Genomic DNA, 18,489 nt, shown 5'->3' on the forward strand with positions numbered 1-18,489 from the left:
CTGTGGTTTAACCCACAGTGCCACCCGCGTCCCATCCACCAACTTAGATAGCTTTAAAAGGGGGATCAGACAAATTTACATAGGCTATCAGTGGTTACAAATCATGATGACTATATGCCAACTTCCTTGACAGAGTCCCTATATCTCTGAATACCAGCCTGGAGGAGTGGAGTCACAATTCTAGCTTTCTAGCAGCAGTGTTGCTGCCACTTGCCAGCGGGGGGCAGAGATGAGGTAGCAGGGAAGTTGGAGCTGTGCACGGGGGCACGGACACACTTTCCCAGAAAGCAGCAGCTGCTAGGGAGCTAGTGTTGTGGCTCCAGCCTATTGGTTGAGTCACTTCTTGCTACCGCCCTCCCCGTGACTTGTTTGTGGGTTTCCCAGAGCTTGGTCACAGTGGGAGATGGGATGCTGAGCTCGAAAGGTCAGATTCTGCAGAGTTTCTCTTACGTTTTAATCCAGGCATAGGCAAACTCTGGCCCTCCAGATGTTTGGGACTACAATTCCCATTATCCCTAGCTAACAGGACCAGTGGTCAGGGATGATGAGAATTGTAGTCCCAAACATCTGGAGGGCCGGAGTTTGCCCAAGTCTGTTCTAATCTGATGAAATTTTGTAATGCTTGTAGTATGTACTGGAGCTCATTGAACACTGCTTATTTTACATGTTTTGGCTCTCCTCACCCAGCTCCATTTTTGCAAATTTATTTCCACAGGGTTTTTTTAAGCATTTTAAGGTTGTGTTTCTCTTTCATTTGCTGTTGTAGTGCCAAGAATCAATCTTCAAATAGTAAACCTGACATTGCAGAGTATAATGATGGGAGGGACTTAAGCACAATCCTATGTATTTCTACTCAGACGTAAGTCTCATTAAGATCAGTGAAACCTACTCCCAGGTAAGTGTGTATATGAGATTGCAATCTCAGTTAGCTCACAGCTTTAGGATAATCAAAAGTATAAATTACTCCAAAGTGGATAGCACAAGCCAAGGTGCATAAATGTGTTGGACTGAGACCCAAATACTTAAGGTTATCGCCACTGCATTACTCTAAATTCTAAAAGATGCATATATTATATTAGGCTTGCCAATTAGTTTAAGATTTGTAGTTTAATTAATCAGCTTCCTTTCAACCGAGCAACTGATTTGTCACTATCCAGCAAAGTTAACCACTTTCACATCCTATTGATTTCAGAGAGTTAAAACATGTGTTTAAACCTCTTCCGCGTAAATTTATGTTCTTTACTTTGGCCAGATCATGAACAAATTTAATATTACAACATTTTAATACTGGAAGTAGATTTGAGGTTGTATTTGAAGAATTGGTAGGTAAAGAATATTATTCTCCCTGGCAAAAGAGCACAAGGAGGGGTTTTTTGTTGTTGTCCACGTACTTTATTGAAGACATTTATAGATTACTTAATCAATGGCATTTCTAAGCAGTGTGCATTAAAATAAACCATACCACAAATGAAACAATAAAAATTAATCATAAAACCAAACACTATCTTAAAATGCCTGATGGAACAAAAAAGTGTTAAGGCTTGTCCATGGTAGAACAAAATGTGAATTTGCACTGGTCTGACCCTGCATTAAAACAGGGGCGTTCCCACGACGTTCTCCCCATTCCACTATTGTCCCAGATCTTTCCCTCTTTAAATGTGGGGGTTTTCTATCCTTGGCCTGGATTGAGAAACCTTGCATTTAAGGGGGAAAGGTCCAGGACAACATTGGGATGGCATACCCTCCAACATTTCTCCAATGAAAATAGGGACATCCCATTCCATAATGATAATTTTACTATTTATACCCCACACATCTTACTGGGTTGCCCCAGCTATTCTGAGCAGCTTCTAACATATACAGTGGTACCTTGGGTTAAGAACTTAATTTGTTCCGGAGGTCTGTTCTTAACCTGAAACTGTTCTTAACCTGAATCACCACTTTAGCTAATGGGCCCTCCTGCTGCTGCCACGCCGCCACTGCACAATTTCTGTTCTCATCCTGAAGCAAAGTTCTTAACCCGAGGTAATATTTCTGGGTTAGCGGAGTCTGTAACCTGAAGTGTATGTAACCTGAAGCGTATGTAACCCGAGGTACCACTGTATATAATAATAATAAAACATGAAACATTAAAAACAACAACTTCCCGATGGCTCGGGAGTCAGATAACTCCATACTGTCCAACATTTCTCCAAGGAAAACAGGGACATCCTAAGGAAAAGTGGGACATTCCGGGATCAAATCAGAAACGGGGACGGCTTTTCAAAATCAGGGATGCCCCTGGAAAATAGGGACACTTGGAGGGTCTGGGATGGGGAGGTTGTCATGATCCAGTGTGGACAAGCCCCTTAGTCATGTGCCTAAAGCTCGACAAGGAGAGTACCTGTCTAGTCTCAGGCTTGGGCCCATGACACCAAATGTACAGATATGTTACATGCACACTGAAGCAACAACACAAGAAACTTAAACAATTTGTTCCTTTCTCAGTGCCCCCCTAGTTTCTAGAAGATGATTTTATAGAGGAGATGGGATATGCATAAGATTCTTGAGGGTTACCTTGAGATTCCCTCATGGAATAAATTTGGGGTAAAAATAAATGCCAAAAAAGTAAGTACCAAATAAAAACTAATTTGGGTGGCTCAGTTTGAAGAGCTACTTGAGGAAATGCAACTTCAAAAACCCGAAAGCAAATGTGGATTAGGTAGGTACATTTCTGGATCACATCCGTTGTTTGAAACAAGGAATGTTCATTGGTTGAATAATATTTTCAGCACGGCAGGCTTTGCACAGGGTAGGATCCATTTAAAGTTTAATTTAAACCCCATAGTTTCAATCTTTCAATTTGTGATAGCAAATCAATCAATAGATCATTCTACCCATTCATGAATTGCTAATTATTGCTTCAGGCCTTCCTCCTAAAATCATTGGTTCCTGCTAAACTTAGCAAAGGCAAGCACATTCATATGTTTTGTTTATTAGACTGAACCTAGTTTGGACCTCCTCTTTTATAATTATTGTAATATTTTTTTGCCCCGTCACCTTGATTAAAGCCTGTGTTTCAATCTACATTTAAATTAAAATGATATTCAAAAGACGCAAGAGCTTTTGATTGCATCCTTTCTCCAATCATAATTGCAAATGGAAAGGGCTGACTACATAGGAATGCAAGTCCATGTTTAGTTATCAAAACAAAATCTAATGCATCAGAACAATTTTTTTAAAAAATAATAATGAGTGGTATTCAACTAAATGGTTACAATAGTGCACCAACTTTTAGCTGTACAATGTAACTTTCCCATCCTTTTCTACCATTCCCTCCATAGACCTACTAAACCTGTTCCATTGCCCCCCTTCCCATTCTCTGTAGCAGATTTAGGGGGCACGTGGGGGGGTGAGAATTACATTGCACAGCTAAAAGTCATTGCACAATATAACTGTTCACTTAAAGAATGCCCTATGAGTCTGAATAATCTGTATGGAGTAGCTCATAAGAGCTGTGGAAGGACTGGATCTACAAAATACAGCAAAACACAACACTTTACCTGTTTACAGTCATGATACACCGGTATCTCACACAGACAGACAAACCTGGGCAAATTATTTAGGAACTGGGTGTGTAAATTACTTACCCATTGTAATTATTCATTTCAGTCTTGTTGGCTCCAGCTAAAAGAAATGTCATAGTTTCCAATTTTCCCAGGACAACTCCGAAGCAGACACAAAGGAAAGACTATCCTGTGAAAACACAAGATAGCGCACAAAGTATTTGCAGCAGCTATCTGAGATATATGAATGATATATTGTTATCTGTTACTTCCAAATGATTTACAGGAATGGTCCCAGTCACTGTTTATTCTCCGATGCACCAGGTGTAGAATAGCTTGTCCCTTCCAGCTGCAAGTTATGCCTGGATCGCCCATAGCTTCAGATTGGCTGTTTTTGAAGGTGTGGCATTTTCCCTGGACTTTCCCTGGACTTTCGTTACCAGGCTTAGCAAGACAAACAGGCCAGGGCTGGTTAACCTTCTGCTACTGATGTCCAATTCTCCTTGGCCAGAGCTCCACATCTACAGTTTGGCAGCCATCCCTGCAGAAGGCACCCTGAAGGGTTCAGCCTGTTTTTTCTTAAAACGTGAGCATGTTACACATTAGAAAAATATATAAGGTAGATGTGATAAACAAGGTTTAAAAGGTACATTAGGTGGGATTAACTGAGCAAGCATCAGTGGCTAAACATCCGAGCTTTATACAAACATTGAGTTAGATTTTAACTCACGTTGGTTTCCATTTCTTGTGCGTAAACAAAACCAAGGCCTCCGCATGAACTTTCAGTCACTGCTGATTTGAGGATTGCACACAAAAAAAGAGCCAAAGATCAAGAGAAGGTTGAAGAATACTATATTGCTTCTGAGATTTTATGTTGAATCAGAACAACACTTCCCAATGATTTTCAATAACACCCATAATTTCAGATTTGCCTTTGGACAGTCATACAATTATATGGGTGTAATTCACTTTCCCATATCAGAGTAAAATATTTTCTTACTCAGATGTAAAATAAGTCACGCTTCCCCACACTTTCTAATGCATTTTCACATCATTTTCCTTTTTGCCAGAAGTCAGCTTTTATTTTGGAAGTGTTTTTTGTGTGTGTGTGCAAGAGAGTAATACTGCTTTAATCCACTTTAACTGAACAAAGATAATTTCCCTCTCGCAAAATAGTGACATTCTAGAGCAGACCTTACCTTAGCCTGTCTTTACTGCCTTTCCAAAAATGCAGCCTGCCCCTTTATTTTAAATATATTATTTGACTGTATTTTTGTATTTTATTGTTTCGTAACTTTTTGTAAACTTCCCAGGAGACTTCACTGATATGTGGTATAAAGCATTGCAAATAAATTAGTAAATAACTCTGCTTTCAATACACCTAGCTTACCTAATCTTTAACAGACTGGAGGGAAGGTCTTCTTCTGCCCCATTCAGAAGACTTACAGAAGATCTAACAATTTGCTTCCATGGAAATACATCACCAGAATATTCCAGTTTATTAACTCTCCTTTGTCAAGTCCAGGACTCTGGCTAGATATTGTCTCAGAGTAGGGTTACACACCTGATATGCACCTCCTGGACTAGTGTGTGGATCCGAACATCATTTTTCTTCCGACTTTGCTCTTATCCAAATGTTGCAATGCAGTTCTTGGTTCAAAAATGTACCAAAAGAATGAAAACCAAAAGATTTGTAGCAGGGTTTCTGTGATCCCTGGTGGCCTTTTAAGATGAAAGTAAACAAGCCAGTAAAAAAACACACACCATGAAACTGGAAGAAAAAGAAATTACAAGTGTGCAGATAGAACAGACCAGCTACTTATTTTATATTGCTGTCTTCCATTGCTACATTTATCTACCAATCTCCCTGTCAGACTTTCAGATCCAAGTCTGTGTGAACAAGCCTGTTTGAAGATTTTCTTTTCTTTAATGGATGCTTGTGCTCCTTATTGCTTTTTTACGAATTAGTTTTAACTGTGCTTTTATTTTTTATCTCTTCTCATGTGGGTAAACAGCGCATAAATGGGGGCTTTCCACTCCTTTTTGAAAAATGGGGGCAGCCTGTGACATGTTCAATTAAAACTTTGCATTTGTGGGAAAGTAACGAGGTACAGTTGTAACCTTGCCCTCTTTCCTAGAGTGTTATTTTGTTCACAACCATTCCTTTCTTCTTCCAGGCGTCTTTATTCAACAATTCTTTCAACTCAGTGACTCAGCAAGCACGCTGATTGCATCGGGGGGCTAAGGTCTTAAGACTTTCTAGTACTGCTAATTATGTGTATAGGTGTAGCAGTGACCAGAACTGAAGGAAGGTGACAATTTCAGAAGCAAGCAGTATCTGTGTGTGACCTCAGAAAGGATTGAGCCCCCTGATTCAACCTCATTACAGCAAAACACATTAGGTAGTGTGGCAAAGGCTTCCTTTCAAGTAGGACGGTACAGGCCACCAGATGTTTACTGCTTGAGAAACTGTCTTTTGCATTCACCCAGTCTTCGGAAGAAAAAGCTTAGCACAATTCTCCACCTTATCAGAAATCCAGGGGTGTGGTAACACTCTCCTAACCACTTGATGACCAGTTTACGAAGTGATTTTAATATATATTTCATACACTTATATTCTACCTTTTCTATCATCATGGATAGAGGTGGCATAATGGTGTCCTGTTCTACAGTCCACTTCTCTCAGGCTTCCTCCCACTTTTGAGAACAACAGTCCTTAAATGCCCAACCCTCTGGTCTGCAGAAGGTGCCCATGAGGGTGCCAGTTGTGGTTCTATGGTTCCCTGGCATAGGCTTCTGCTTGCCCCTGATGACCAGCATCAATGTGAGGAAGCTTATCTGGCTTCTTAATTGGAGTGTCTGCAGCCTTTGATTCTGACGGTCACTGATGGACTCTGGCATCATGACCTATGAGTCCCCAGGTAAGTTTCCCATCCAGGCACGGACCAGATCTAGACCTATGAAGAACACAAGAAGAGCCCTGCTGGATCAGACCAAAGGCCCATCGAGTACAGCATTCTGTTCCTACAGTTGCCAATGAGATATCTATGGTTTAGGATAACCAGCCTCGTATAATCAACATGCTTAAGTCCAATTATTGCATAAAGCAGCCTTTCTCAACCTGTGGGTCCCCAGATGTTGTTGAACTACAACTCCCATCACCCCTAGCTAGCAAGGCCAGAGCTCAGGGATGATGGGAGCTGTAGTCCAACAACATCTGGGGACCCAAAGGTTGAGAACTGCTGGATAAAGTAAGCTGTCCTGCCAGGCTTGGCTCACCTTTGAGAGAAGAGTTTATAAGTAAAACATTTTTAACTTACCAAACATTTAGTCTTTTTCTATGGAAGGAACTTAGAAGGGAATCTTTTAAAAGTCTTAACAGCCTATATCTCCATGCTTGACTTTGCTGTGTATTTCGCAATTTTAAATTTCTGCTGGGGTTTGGATCCAAAACCTGGATCTTGGAATCCAGGAATTCTCTTTTTATGCCGTGTGAGAAGGTAATAGGTAGCACTCTCCTGCTCATATTCCCCATCAACTGATATTCTGAGGCATACTGAAGGTAATATAGCCATTGATAGCCTTATCCCCCATAAAAAGGTCTATTTGTTGTTGGTGGCCATCACTGCAACCTGCAGTAGTGAATTCCATAGTTTAATTATGTACTGGGTGAATAAGTGCTTCCTTTTTTGGCAGTTTGTTCATCTTCATTGGATGACTCCAGATTCTAATATTATGAGATTACTGCTATGTGCTCTTAGACGACGCTCTTGTTAAGTGAACACCATCTTAGCTTACCATCTGGAAAAGTTTTCTTGAATTCCTCAACCTTTCTCAAAGGGGAAAATCATCTCCACGCTCTGATGTTTTTAGCAATAAACTTAAATCTCAGCTCTTGTACTCAGCACTTTCAACGGCACATCATGCTAAATTACCGCTTGGCGACTGGTGGTGTATATTCATCCTCAGTAGCCTTCTTATGGTTTGCATTGTCAAATCTTTCTAGCAAATAATAATAAAATAGAGGCATCGTGTGTATGTATAGCACAGATGTATTGGTCAACCAGGCAACTTAAGACAGTTGACGGCATCCTCCTCCAGCATAAAGCAAGGAGGATTCCAAGCTGAGGTTCATAGATTTTAAGCCACCACAGGTAACTTTGTGTTAAATGATGACAGTTGCCTTTGAGACCTAAATCTAAGTCCTACTTGTTGTTCCTGCAAGAATAAATGTTACGGCACTGTGTGCCAGTTATTTTCACTTACAAACTTGTCTTGCTCTACTTAGTCCTCGTGAAAAATGACTGACTGGTTCAGGATGTGCCAAAATGCTAAGCCTGCATTTTCAACAACAGCCTTTATTTCTTCCATCCACTCAATCTCAGGGCTATCACATAAACTTTTTTGGGGGGGGTTGCCCTTCAATACCTCACTGGCATTACTGAAATGTGGCATGGCTCCCATTATCTCTGACTCTATCATGCAATCAATGAATTTGATTTTATAGCATTTATGGTTTTACTGCATACAAAACTAGAAAGTTTGTTGTTGTGACCATATTTAATTGGCAATTTGGCTGTTAAAAATGGCACAGTATACAAAGAACTATGGTCAGATAGTTAATTTTTAAAGAAATTTTAACCCCAGCTTGTAATGCACACGGATCACTCAGGCAAGTCTACAACAATTAAATCTACAACTTTGTCATGAAATAACAATATACAAAACAAGCAAAATAAGATAAAATAGAGACAGGTCCAGGAGATAAGAAGAATAATAATCAGATAAAACATTATCTACTCAGTAAAGCAAAAGCCTGCCAGAATAAAGAAGTATTTCTCAGCCTGGAGGATGATGACAATCAATTTATAGAAAAAATGAAGTCTCTTTATCTATTATTGGAACAAGAAAGTTCAGGATAGAATTTATCCTTCCTCTATTTTAGATGCAATGTAATCAGAAGTTGTTTCATTAAATACATGGTAATTATGTGAAAGCAAGTGGTAAGATTCAGTGAAACTCAGCAACACTGGATTGTCTGTTTTCATTTTTCTTTCTTTGTTCTGTTGCTATAAGGCTCCCTTATGTCTTCAATATTGTTTCCATATTTCTCTAGTTTTACTTTTTTGACTAAGCATTCTGGTTTTGCTTTCTGCATTATTGTTACGCTAGAAGAATTTGTTGCATCATTTTCCCTGTAGTTATTTGTATGTGAATTAATATACATTACAATACAAAAAATAAAAAAGAAGATAGCAAGGCAGGAGGTTACCTGAACTGCAAACGGCAAAGAATTCCATATCTCAGGTGCGGTCACTGAGAAGGCCCTGTTTCTTTCCCCAGCCAATTGCTCTTCCAGTATGGGCATGACAAAAAGAATAGTCTCTCCACCATATCTCAGAAACCAGACAGGTTGGCATGGGATCAGGCACTGCTCCTTCTGGGAAAATTCTGAAACTTAATTGCCGCATTGATGGTGATGGGAGGGATAGGGTGGAGAGAGCCACAGTAAGAGGCGAAAGGGTTAACCTTCATTTCCTCATGCCCTGTGACCCCTTACACAATAAAAATCTGAAAGCTATCTGACAGTGCAATACATACACATTTAAAACCTGCAAAAGTTTGAACTGGCTCTGCATGCCTACTTGGAATGTTGACTTGAGTCATAGGAATACAGGAAGCTGCCTTATATTAAGCCAGACCATGGGTCAATTTAGTTGAGTAATTGTGTATCTGCACTGACTGGCTATGACTCTCCAGGGTTTAAGACATAAAATTCCTAGCCCTTCCTAAAGTTGCCAGGATTCAAAGCTCAGACCTTCTACAAGCAAAGCAGCTGCTCTGAGCCACCGAGCTAAAGGCCCTTCCTCAAGGAACTTCTCTCGAATCCCTTTGAGTTCAGTGGGACTTACTCCCAGATATGCGGTGTCAAGATATTCCTGTCTTGGGCCTAACTTGTGGTCCCGGCCAAAGTGTAAAAACTTTGGTTCAGCAATTATACCTAGTCTTCCGGCTGTGGTCTGGGATCGTGAGCTAGCTGTCTCTGGCCCTCAATTGCCAGAAGGCCCAAGATTTACTGCACCTGTGTTATCTACAGAAGCACAGTATCTCAAGGAAGTACTGTACACGGTCGCTACTTGGAATAACGTATTTCAGTTGTCCTGTCATGGAGGCCATTATCAGACAGAGTGCCTGGAAAGTTACAATTAAGAAGCCCTTTTCCTGGCTGAGGTGAGAGCAGGTAAGAAGGTATTTAAAAATCTACCTCGTATTATTTCTCCCTCCCCCTGCCCCTCATGAGCTCCTGGCTAGTCCCCCCACTTTTGTCTATCTTTTGTACTTTTCCTGACCGGTGCGTCTTGTTGGGGGTCAAAAGAGTGTTTCTAAAGCATTGTAGCTCAGGCTAAGTTATTTTAATTTTGTGTGTTTCTGTATTTTCCCAAATGTGCCTAAATTCTTAATTTGTCTTGCTTTTAAATCTTTTATTCTTATTTGCTGAGAGAGTTCTCGCTACGCTGCTGTTTTAGTGTTATAGTCTTTACTTTTGTGTGGTTATTTGGCCTGAGTGAGTGGACTAGTAAAAGGAGTGGTGGTAGCTTACTACCTTGGAGTGTTTTGTTCACCCTGAGGTTTGGACTAAAATTTCCATTCAGCACAGAGAGGCACAGGCCTGGATTTTCGGTGGGGTTTGAACTGCATTTGGGGCAGGGGGCAGGAGTTGAGCAAACACGGATTCCTTGACATTTGGTGGCAGTGTCATGGTATTAACTATTCTGGGGCATATTCAGGTAATTAAAAGACACCCCCATGTCACTCCATGGCTAGGGACTAAAACACCCCTTGTACCCTGCATCATAAAAAGGATTATTCCAAGACTGTGTGTAGAATCAAACCGTAAAATAGGTCACTTCCTTTAGGGTCCTCATCTCAGAAATGCCGGTTTTTCTGCTTAGTTCAAGGTGTTTTTTGTTTTGCTTTATACAAATACAAAATGGTATGTGCCTAGTTGGCTAGTCATAATGCAATTAACAGGCATGCAGGAAATACTAATAAAGTCAGGCCAAAATCAGCTGAGCAGTTTTAAAAAATAATAATAATCTAGTTGAGGCTTGGAAAAGCAGACCTTAAGGTCAAGTTCCACAAAAAGTTCTGCTTTGAACTGAAGAGTATCTGGTGCAGAGAAATGTTGTGAGTTGTGGGTGCCAGGGTTTGTAGGTGCCAGATTCCTCTAAATTCCTGGGTCTGATAGGTGTTAGAATTTAACCAACGCTTGAAGTGTTGAAAAGGATGGCATACTGGGTTTAACAAAGTATTAAAGTACAGGCCAAACCAGCTTCCCGTGTTCAGGAAATCGCCTGGGAGATCAACCATTAGCCAAAGACAAAAGCCATTAACTAATGACAAATGGGTCAGAGGGAGGGGACTCTGAGCCAGATGGAAAATGGGAGGGGGCTCTCCCTCAGCTCTGAGTTACCATATTTTTCACTCCATAAGACATACCTTTTTCCTCCTAAAAAGCAAGGGGAAATGTCTGTGCGTATTATGGAGAGAATGCCTATGGGTGGCGGGGGGATCCTGCTGCAGTCGCGAGCTGAGGAGGGAGGGAAGAAGAGCCCGCTCGCTTTAAAGGAGCAAAGCGGGAGAGGAGAGGAGCTGCTTACATGGCTGTAAGCGGCTCCTGTCCCGTTGGCTGCTTTAAAGCGACCGTGCTCTCTTTCCCTTCCTCCTCCCCGCTCAGCTCGCTGAAAAGCAGCAAACCCCTCTCCTGCATTGTTATCTGCCTCCTTTTCCACACATCCCACGGATGCTTCATCCCTTCAGTGTTTTTCCTTCCCTCCCCACTTAAAACATGGTTACAAAGCACAGATCCTCAGGATTTTTGCATTGGGTCACCCCAGGTTCACCATCAGATCACATAGCATGTCCATGGCTACAGCCTGCACCCAAAAAATCATGCACCCACTGTTGCCTGGGGCCACAATGGTACAAAAACGTGGTTACAAAGCACCGATCCACATGGATTCTCAGGATTTTTGCATTGGGCTACCCCAAACTCACCGTCAAATCACATGTCTGTAGCCACAATATGAACCACAAAAATCATACATCCACTGTTTCGTTCAGAATATTTTTTTTCTTGTTTTCCTCCTCTAAAAATATGGTAGTTTGAAGACAAAAGCAGAGTTTTACAATTGGTGTATGTGTGTGTGAGCTGTCTTTGACTTGTATTAGACTGCACGGCCAGAAATTTTGAAAAAGAGACTTAAAAATTCCTGAAGAATGTACACTCATCTTTCCCCCTAGCTATTAAAGTGTATTAAGTCAATCATAATAATTACTAGGAACAGAGCTATTAATGTTTTATTCACTTAGTATAGTGATAGTTATTAAAATCCTTATCATTTTGTCTAATTAGTATCACTCGCCTATAAAAATATCAAGTAGGAAATGTATTAACTGAGATGGAAAGATGGTGTATTGTAAGTGATTCCATTTTAGAGTGCTTTGTATTAAGCAATTTTCTTTTAACCGGCCAGTAGCTTGTCTAGATTGATTCACAACACCTAAAAGGAGAGCATTTAAGTGTTCAAAGTACAGTGTTCCTCATGTTTTCATTACTGCCTTCTGTATTCCATGCCTATATTGTCACCTTATAACACAATTATATCACACAATTTTGACATTCTGAGGTATGAAACTTTGGATCTCATTATTTTCATGTGACGAAACTTTCTTCTGAATGTGTCCTTTTGCGGTTAGATCAATATTGACACTCATTTCTGTGGTAAATGATCAAAGCTACAGTTTCCAAGTACACGATAAATATCACATCTCAGCATGTGGGAAGCACACTCAGAAGAAAGCTTGAGAGGCAAAAGAAAGTTTGAGAAGGAAAAGTCACCTTACTGCAGCTTTATAATGAACTGCCTCTCCTGTTATGCAGAGAGGCAAACCCAGGTTTGCCATTGGGTGTGCATTCTGTGTTTTATATGTGGTTTCACTCAAACCTCTTCAGTGTCATCTCCAAAGAGGCACAAAAGACCTTCCAATCCAGACCCCAACTGATGGATGAACCTGAACGATGCAAGTGTTTGTGACTGTTGTTGCTTTTTTTGTTTGTCACACTCACATTATATATTTAGGTTAATCCTTGAAACATTTTAAGTAGACACTTAAAAATGGGAAGTATGGTGTTGCTCTCAATTGAAGCATCATCACCTGGAATCCTTGGGCATGTGTATTCCACCACATACACCCCCTTTTCTGGCCAAGCACTTTGAACAGCGGATTGCTGTGGTTCATAGTGGAAAATTAAAATGGCAGCTAGACACAAGCTGTTACTGGTCCTGCCCACTACCATGGCCCATTGATACCCAGAGTCATCTATGACATTCAGTGATTCTGATGAGTTTTGTGTGCGCCAGCGAGTTTATAAATTTCTCCACAAGCAGGAGAGCAGGATCAGAGAACAGGAAACAATTATGTGTTATGGAGGCAGATCCATGTAAGGGCTCTTCCTTCAGGGAGGTGACATAGATCAGCGACTGAACATCTGTTTTGCATGGAGAAGGCACCAGGCTCAATCTCCAGTTAAAAAGGGATCGGGCAGGAAGTGATGGAAAGGCCTCTGATTGAAAACTTGGAGAGCCACTGCCACTCATAGTAGACAATACTGCGCTAGATAGGCAAATTGTCTGACCTGGTATAAAGGCAGATTCCCATTTTTCAGTGCTTTCGGTAGCTTAGCAAGTCTGAACTCCTTAGAATACAGTGTAATCAATCACTGGTTCCTCCGGTACCTCAAGCCAAGTATATGTAGGAGAAGCCCTGTTTGGAATTGCTGATGAGCAATGTTTCAAGAACAACTCCTATCTACATGCATCTCAATTTAGATTAGGCTGCTTAAAGAACCACACGGTTTCCTGCTACAGTGAATAACCACAAGACAGCCCAGTCACATCCTTTGCAGCTGAAGGTCACTAGCTTCATAAAAGCAGACAAGAGCCGATCCATAGGTGGAGAAGGCTGTTCTGCTGGTTGCACGGGGCTCATACTCACAGAAGTGAGTTATTGTCAGGTTTTAAATTAACAGTGTGGTGCTCCGTTAGCACAAGCCTGACATTAATACACCATGCAGGCGATGTTCAGTATCCTCTTCCTGCAATAATTTTGAGGGTTTAGTAGGAGAACCAAAAAGAATGACAGCACAGGGAACCATAACAGTGGCTTAAGAGAAATATTAGCCATTAGTCCGTGATAATGAAATTACTTAGTTTTACAATTGACTTACTAATTTTAATCTCAATAAGTATTTGTAAGTAGGAAGGAGAGCAGGGCTGTAAGAGAGTTCATTAGTGCTTTATATTGCAAAAATGAATTAAAATTAAATACAGGGGCAATGATAAATAATAAAAAAGATAGTTAAAAGGAACTGTGCTAGATGTGATCAACTGTTAAGTTTGGGCTACTTGGGTTTTCTTCTTACTTTATTATTTCTATAAATCTCATTTTGTTTGTGCCAGTAGGCAGAGAAATACACTAAAATAAATAGAAAAGCAAGAAAGTATTCCTTAGGGAAACTGTAAATCAACTAGAAGCTTTTCTAGACACAATGCCCCATTGTAGACTTATCTATCTAATTTATACCACACTTTTCTTAGGCTCCCAAAGCAGCATAATAATAAAACAGTTAGTAAAACCCTAGAATAGCAAACTAAAACACAGAGGCAATTACAAACAACAGTAAATCTATGAAGCAATTTTCATACTGGTGTGCTGTTGATGGGAAGAAAGAAGAGATGGGTAGGAATGGAGGAGATACTCAATTGAGTTCACATTTAAAGCTGAATCAATCAAATTATTACTCTCTGAAAAAATATGAGAACCAAAACACAGCCATCCTTCAAAATTCTTATCTGAATTTTGCAATCAGCATGTAGATGAGAAAAGGAAAGTCCACCTGGAGAAAAGACCTGAAGTAGCCTTTGCCTGTTTCCCTCACACAGAGAAATCCACAGATGGGGCACTGCTCCCAAGAAGGCCCTCTCCCCAGACGCATAAAAACTGGGAGGAAACTGGGAGTGACATCAGGATGTGTGTCTGAGATCTGCACATGCAAAGGGAAGGGTATTGTTTTTTTCCATCATCTAACAGCAACAACAAAAGTAGTCCTGGCTATAACTCCTTTTCTAAAATAAGAACAAAAATTATTTTTTAAAAAAGTGTGGTGGACCATAGAATTCTTTGAAAAAACCAAAATCATTAAATTTTCAAATTTTTTATTTCCAAATAAACATTTTTCATTATACCCATACATTCAACAACTTCCCTCCCTCCTCTTCCAAGGTTCTTTTTAATTTTTCTGCATATTCTTGTATATCCATCTAATTCAGTTCTCCCATCTTACTTCCCTTTTAAATATGTTATACTGTTGAATTTACCTTAATACAGGCAGTGTTTTCAATTGTGTGCAATTATTTTATACATACTCAGCAAAAAAATTCCACTCTTTAAATACATGTTCCTCTTGCTCTCTAATTCTACTTGTTCGACTTGCTAACTCTGCATATTCTATCATCTTAAGTTGCCAGTCCTCCTTAGTAGAAACCTCCCTCACCTTCCATTTTTGGGCTAGCAAGATCCGAGCTGCCGTTGTTGCAGACATAAATAAGTTTTTCTGACACCTGGGTACCTCCGTCTGCACCATTCCTAACCGGAATGCCTCTGGTTTGGGGGGGGGGATGTTGTTTTAAGCATTTTTCCCATTTCATTATATATCATTTTTTTGACTTTTTTGCATGCCAATGTTTTTTTGACTTTTTTGCATGCCCACCACATCTGAAAAAAAGTTCCTTCCATTTCTTTACATTTCCAACACAAATCTGATTCTGATTTATACATCTTGGCTAGTGTACTCAGGGTTAGATACCATCTATGAAACGTTTTCATGTAGTTCTTCTTCAACATGTAGCATGCAGTATATTTCAGATCTTTCTTCCAAAGCTTCTCCCAGAGGTCTAATTCTATATTGTGCCCTATATCAATTGCCCAGTGGGTCACTGAAGCTTTAACCAGCTCGTCTTGTGTTTCCCATTCCAATAATAGTTTATACATTTTAGACAATAGTTTTTCATTCTTCTGCAATAACTCTCTTTCAAACTGCGAGCTTTGGTCCAAAAATCCAAACATATCATATACCGTATTTTTAGCTCTATAAGATGCACCGGACCATAAGACGCACCTAGTTTTTAGAGGAGGAAAACAAGAAAAAAAAATCTGAACAAAACAGTGGATGTATGATTTTTGTGGTTCATGCTGCGGCCACAGACATGATATGTGATTTGACGGTGAGTTTGGGGTAGCCCAGTGCAAAAATCCTGAGAATCCATGTGGATCCGTGCTTTGTAACCACGTTTTTGCGTCATTGCGGCCCAACGCAACAGTGGATGTGTGTTTTTTAGGTGCAGGCTATAGCCATGGACATGCTATGTGATCTGATGGTGAATTTGGGTGACCCAATGCAAAAATCCTGAGGATCCATGTGGATCCATGTTTTGTAACCACGTAATTGATAGTACTGTAACCAGTCAGTGACCTGTCTCCTTATTTCTTCCATTGGTTTCAATCTGGGTTCCCTCCCTGAGAAGTCCAACAAGTCTCCATAGGTTGCCCACTGTCTATCCATGTTGCTTCTCTTGATGTAATTGCTTCAGTTGGCGATAACTATAGGGGTGTCTTCCTTTCTAGCAAATTCTTGTATTTCTCCGAGTCTATACAAATTCCTCCTCTTGACATGATTCATAAAACTCTTATTTATTTTAGCTTTCCCATACCAAATACATGCCCAATTCTAAGAGGATACCCTTCTAGTAGGACAACTCTTCAGATCTCTTCATTTACAGTGCTAGTCACAGGGGCAGCTAGAAAATCCAGCCGTTTGCAGGAGCCACACTCTAGTTATCATTCTGTATCGGTTTTGAGGCTTAACCCTAATTAACTTTTAATTCTACAGTGATACCAAACATGCCAGACAGAAGCATTGCAGCTCAGCATTTTCCTTGAATACAAAGAAGGCCACAGGAGATACCGTACTTTCTGTGTATAAGACAAGGTTTTTTTTACTCTAAAATAATGTTAAAAAATGTGCCTCGTCTTATACATGGATAGTGAATGGTGGGGACAGGTGATTGGCTGCAGCTAGGAGCAGGAGATTTGGTGGCTGATTGTTGGCTGCTAGAAGGGCTGTTTTGGATTGGCTGCTGGTGCTCTAATTGGGTTGGTGATTGGTTTCTGCAGCAAGTACTGCTGTGGATTGGCTGTCGCTGCCACGATTGGCGGCTGCTGTTCTGGGACATGCGTGATTGTCAGCGGACAGCTTTTCTCAGTCGGGTTAGCGATTTTCTGCTAGGGAAGGGTCTGTTGGCGATCGGCTGTCGCTGTGGCAACTGGAGTTGGTTTGGCGGTTGCTGGCGATTGTCAGCATCGGTGCTGCGAGTGAGTGATTTTCGGCAATCCCCCCCCCCAAGCTGTACAACTCTGGGCAATTCCCCCCCAACTCAACAACTCTGAGCCATCTCCCCCCATTTTCTTAAAACTGAGTTCCCCAAAATAGGGGACGTCTTATACATGGGGGAGTCTTATACACGGAAAAGTACAGTAACAGCAATAAAATGCTTAGAAAAAGCAGTAGGATAGCTCTCCCACTTCTCATGGTCAGTATCTTGTTTATTTGCTTACGTAATTTGCATCCCCATATGCCTTCGAAGGGTCTACCCTGTGATCGTAAAATAAGTACATTAATAACAAATCATATGGTAGAAGGGTAAAACAGAGAAACAGTTGTTACAGACCATCACAGTTTGAAATTGAGGCGAGAAATTCATTAACACAATTGGCACTTTTTTCTCCAGTAAAACAATGATCCCTGATTTAAAAAAGATTCTTATAAATACACAGAAAAGAAGAAAGATATATTGGAGGCCTCAGTGTATAGTATAGTGGTGAGCACTGTTGCTTTGCACCAGCTATAAAACGCTTTTTTAAACCCGCTGTTTACTGCTGAATCAAAACAAGTGTCACCCCACAGAAAACCCAATGGGTGTTTGTTCAGATTCAGCAGTAAACAGTGGGTTTTCCCAGGAAAAGTTGTGTAACAAAATAAGAATCTCTCAGACTCATGACTAGAAATCATGAGGCAAATGGAAGTGTGGATGAGTCCATGCGTTGCAGGCAAAGCATGTTGACCTCATTGAACAGCTGTGTATTCAGAATTATCTGGTGTTTTGGGTCATGAGACAACAACAGTAGTTGGTACTGGATATGTTTGCCACTGCTCTGCATTGCTCTGAATCAAATATTACCTTTATTCTTATATAAAGTATGGGGTGTTGTTTGGTGAGGGTTTGTTGCGGGGTTTGTTGCTGTCGGTTTTTTGTATCGTTACTTTAGATTTTTGTGGCGGTTTATGTGGAAATTGTTCGGTTTGGTTTTGTATCTTTAAATGTTTTGTTTATTGTTTATGACTACTTTTTATGTTGTGGTTATGCGTTTATTTTTTTATTTCATGTTGTAAGCCGCCTTGAGCACAGTTTGAGCGATGGAAAGCTGTCATACAAATAAAATTATGTGTGTATGTATTATATTGGGAAACTTAGTGGTATTTACCATTAAGAATTGAAAATGGAATAGGTTTTTCGCCCTGCATGCTTGAATGTCACAAGAATCCAAGACTCTTTCTGCAAGCTTCTCCCCTTAAAACAAAATGCAGTGAATGCTATCACAAACAATGATTTATTTTTTTCCACTAGCACAAGCCAAGGCAAATATTTTTGAGACTGAGGCATAAGCATATTATTTATGTAGATTTCCCCCCTTATTCTACCCCAAAGGCTCTTGTGATTTAAAAAATATTCTTATCCCATTTAACTTCACAGCATCAGGCTGA

At 40.4% G+C, this 18,489-nt stretch overlaps 1 protein-coding gene and 1 long non-coding RNA gene across 6 annotated transcripts in view; one reads left to right on the forward strand and one right to left on the reverse strand.

Moving 5' to 3' along the window:
• The window catches only part of UPP2 (uridine phosphorylase 2), a 31,770-nt gene extending 27,559 nt beyond the window's left edge, over positions 1 to 4,211 (reverse strand). The window contains exons 1-2 of one of the 3 annotated variants that reach the window (XR_014540478.1): positions 3,830 to 4,174; positions 3,630 to 3,735 (exon numbers count right to left, since the gene is read on the reverse strand). Coding sequence is in view for 1 of the 3 variants with exons in the window: in XM_083579729.1 (XP_083435855.1) it covers positions 3,630 to 3,682 (53 nt within the window). In the remaining 2 variants the exon portion in view is untranslated. Of the gene's footprint in view, positions 1 to 3,629 lie in introns of all 3 variants that reach the window. The other 2 variants (XM_083579729.1, XR_014540477.1) reach the window with 2 other exon arrangements.
• A 4,986-nt stretch (positions 4,212 to 9,197) lies between these two features.
• The window catches only part of LOC310746171, a 31,370-nt gene continuing 22,078 nt past the window's right edge, over positions 9,198 to 18,489 (forward strand). For 2 of the 3 annotated variants that reach the window (XR_014540502.1, XR_014540503.1), the window contains exon 1: positions 9,198 to 9,786. This is a non-coding gene — a long non-coding RNA (uncharacterized lncRNA). Of the gene's footprint in view, positions 9,787 to 10,150; positions 10,334 to 18,489 lie in introns of those variants that run through there. The other variant, XR_014540504.1, reaches the window with a different exon arrangement.

This window comes from Podarcis filfolensis, assembly GCF_964270895.1.
Source record: "Podarcis filfolensis genome assembly, chromosome: 1".
Lineage (NCBI taxonomy): Eukaryota > Metazoa > Chordata > Lepidosauria > Squamata > Lacertidae > Podarcis > Podarcis filfolensis.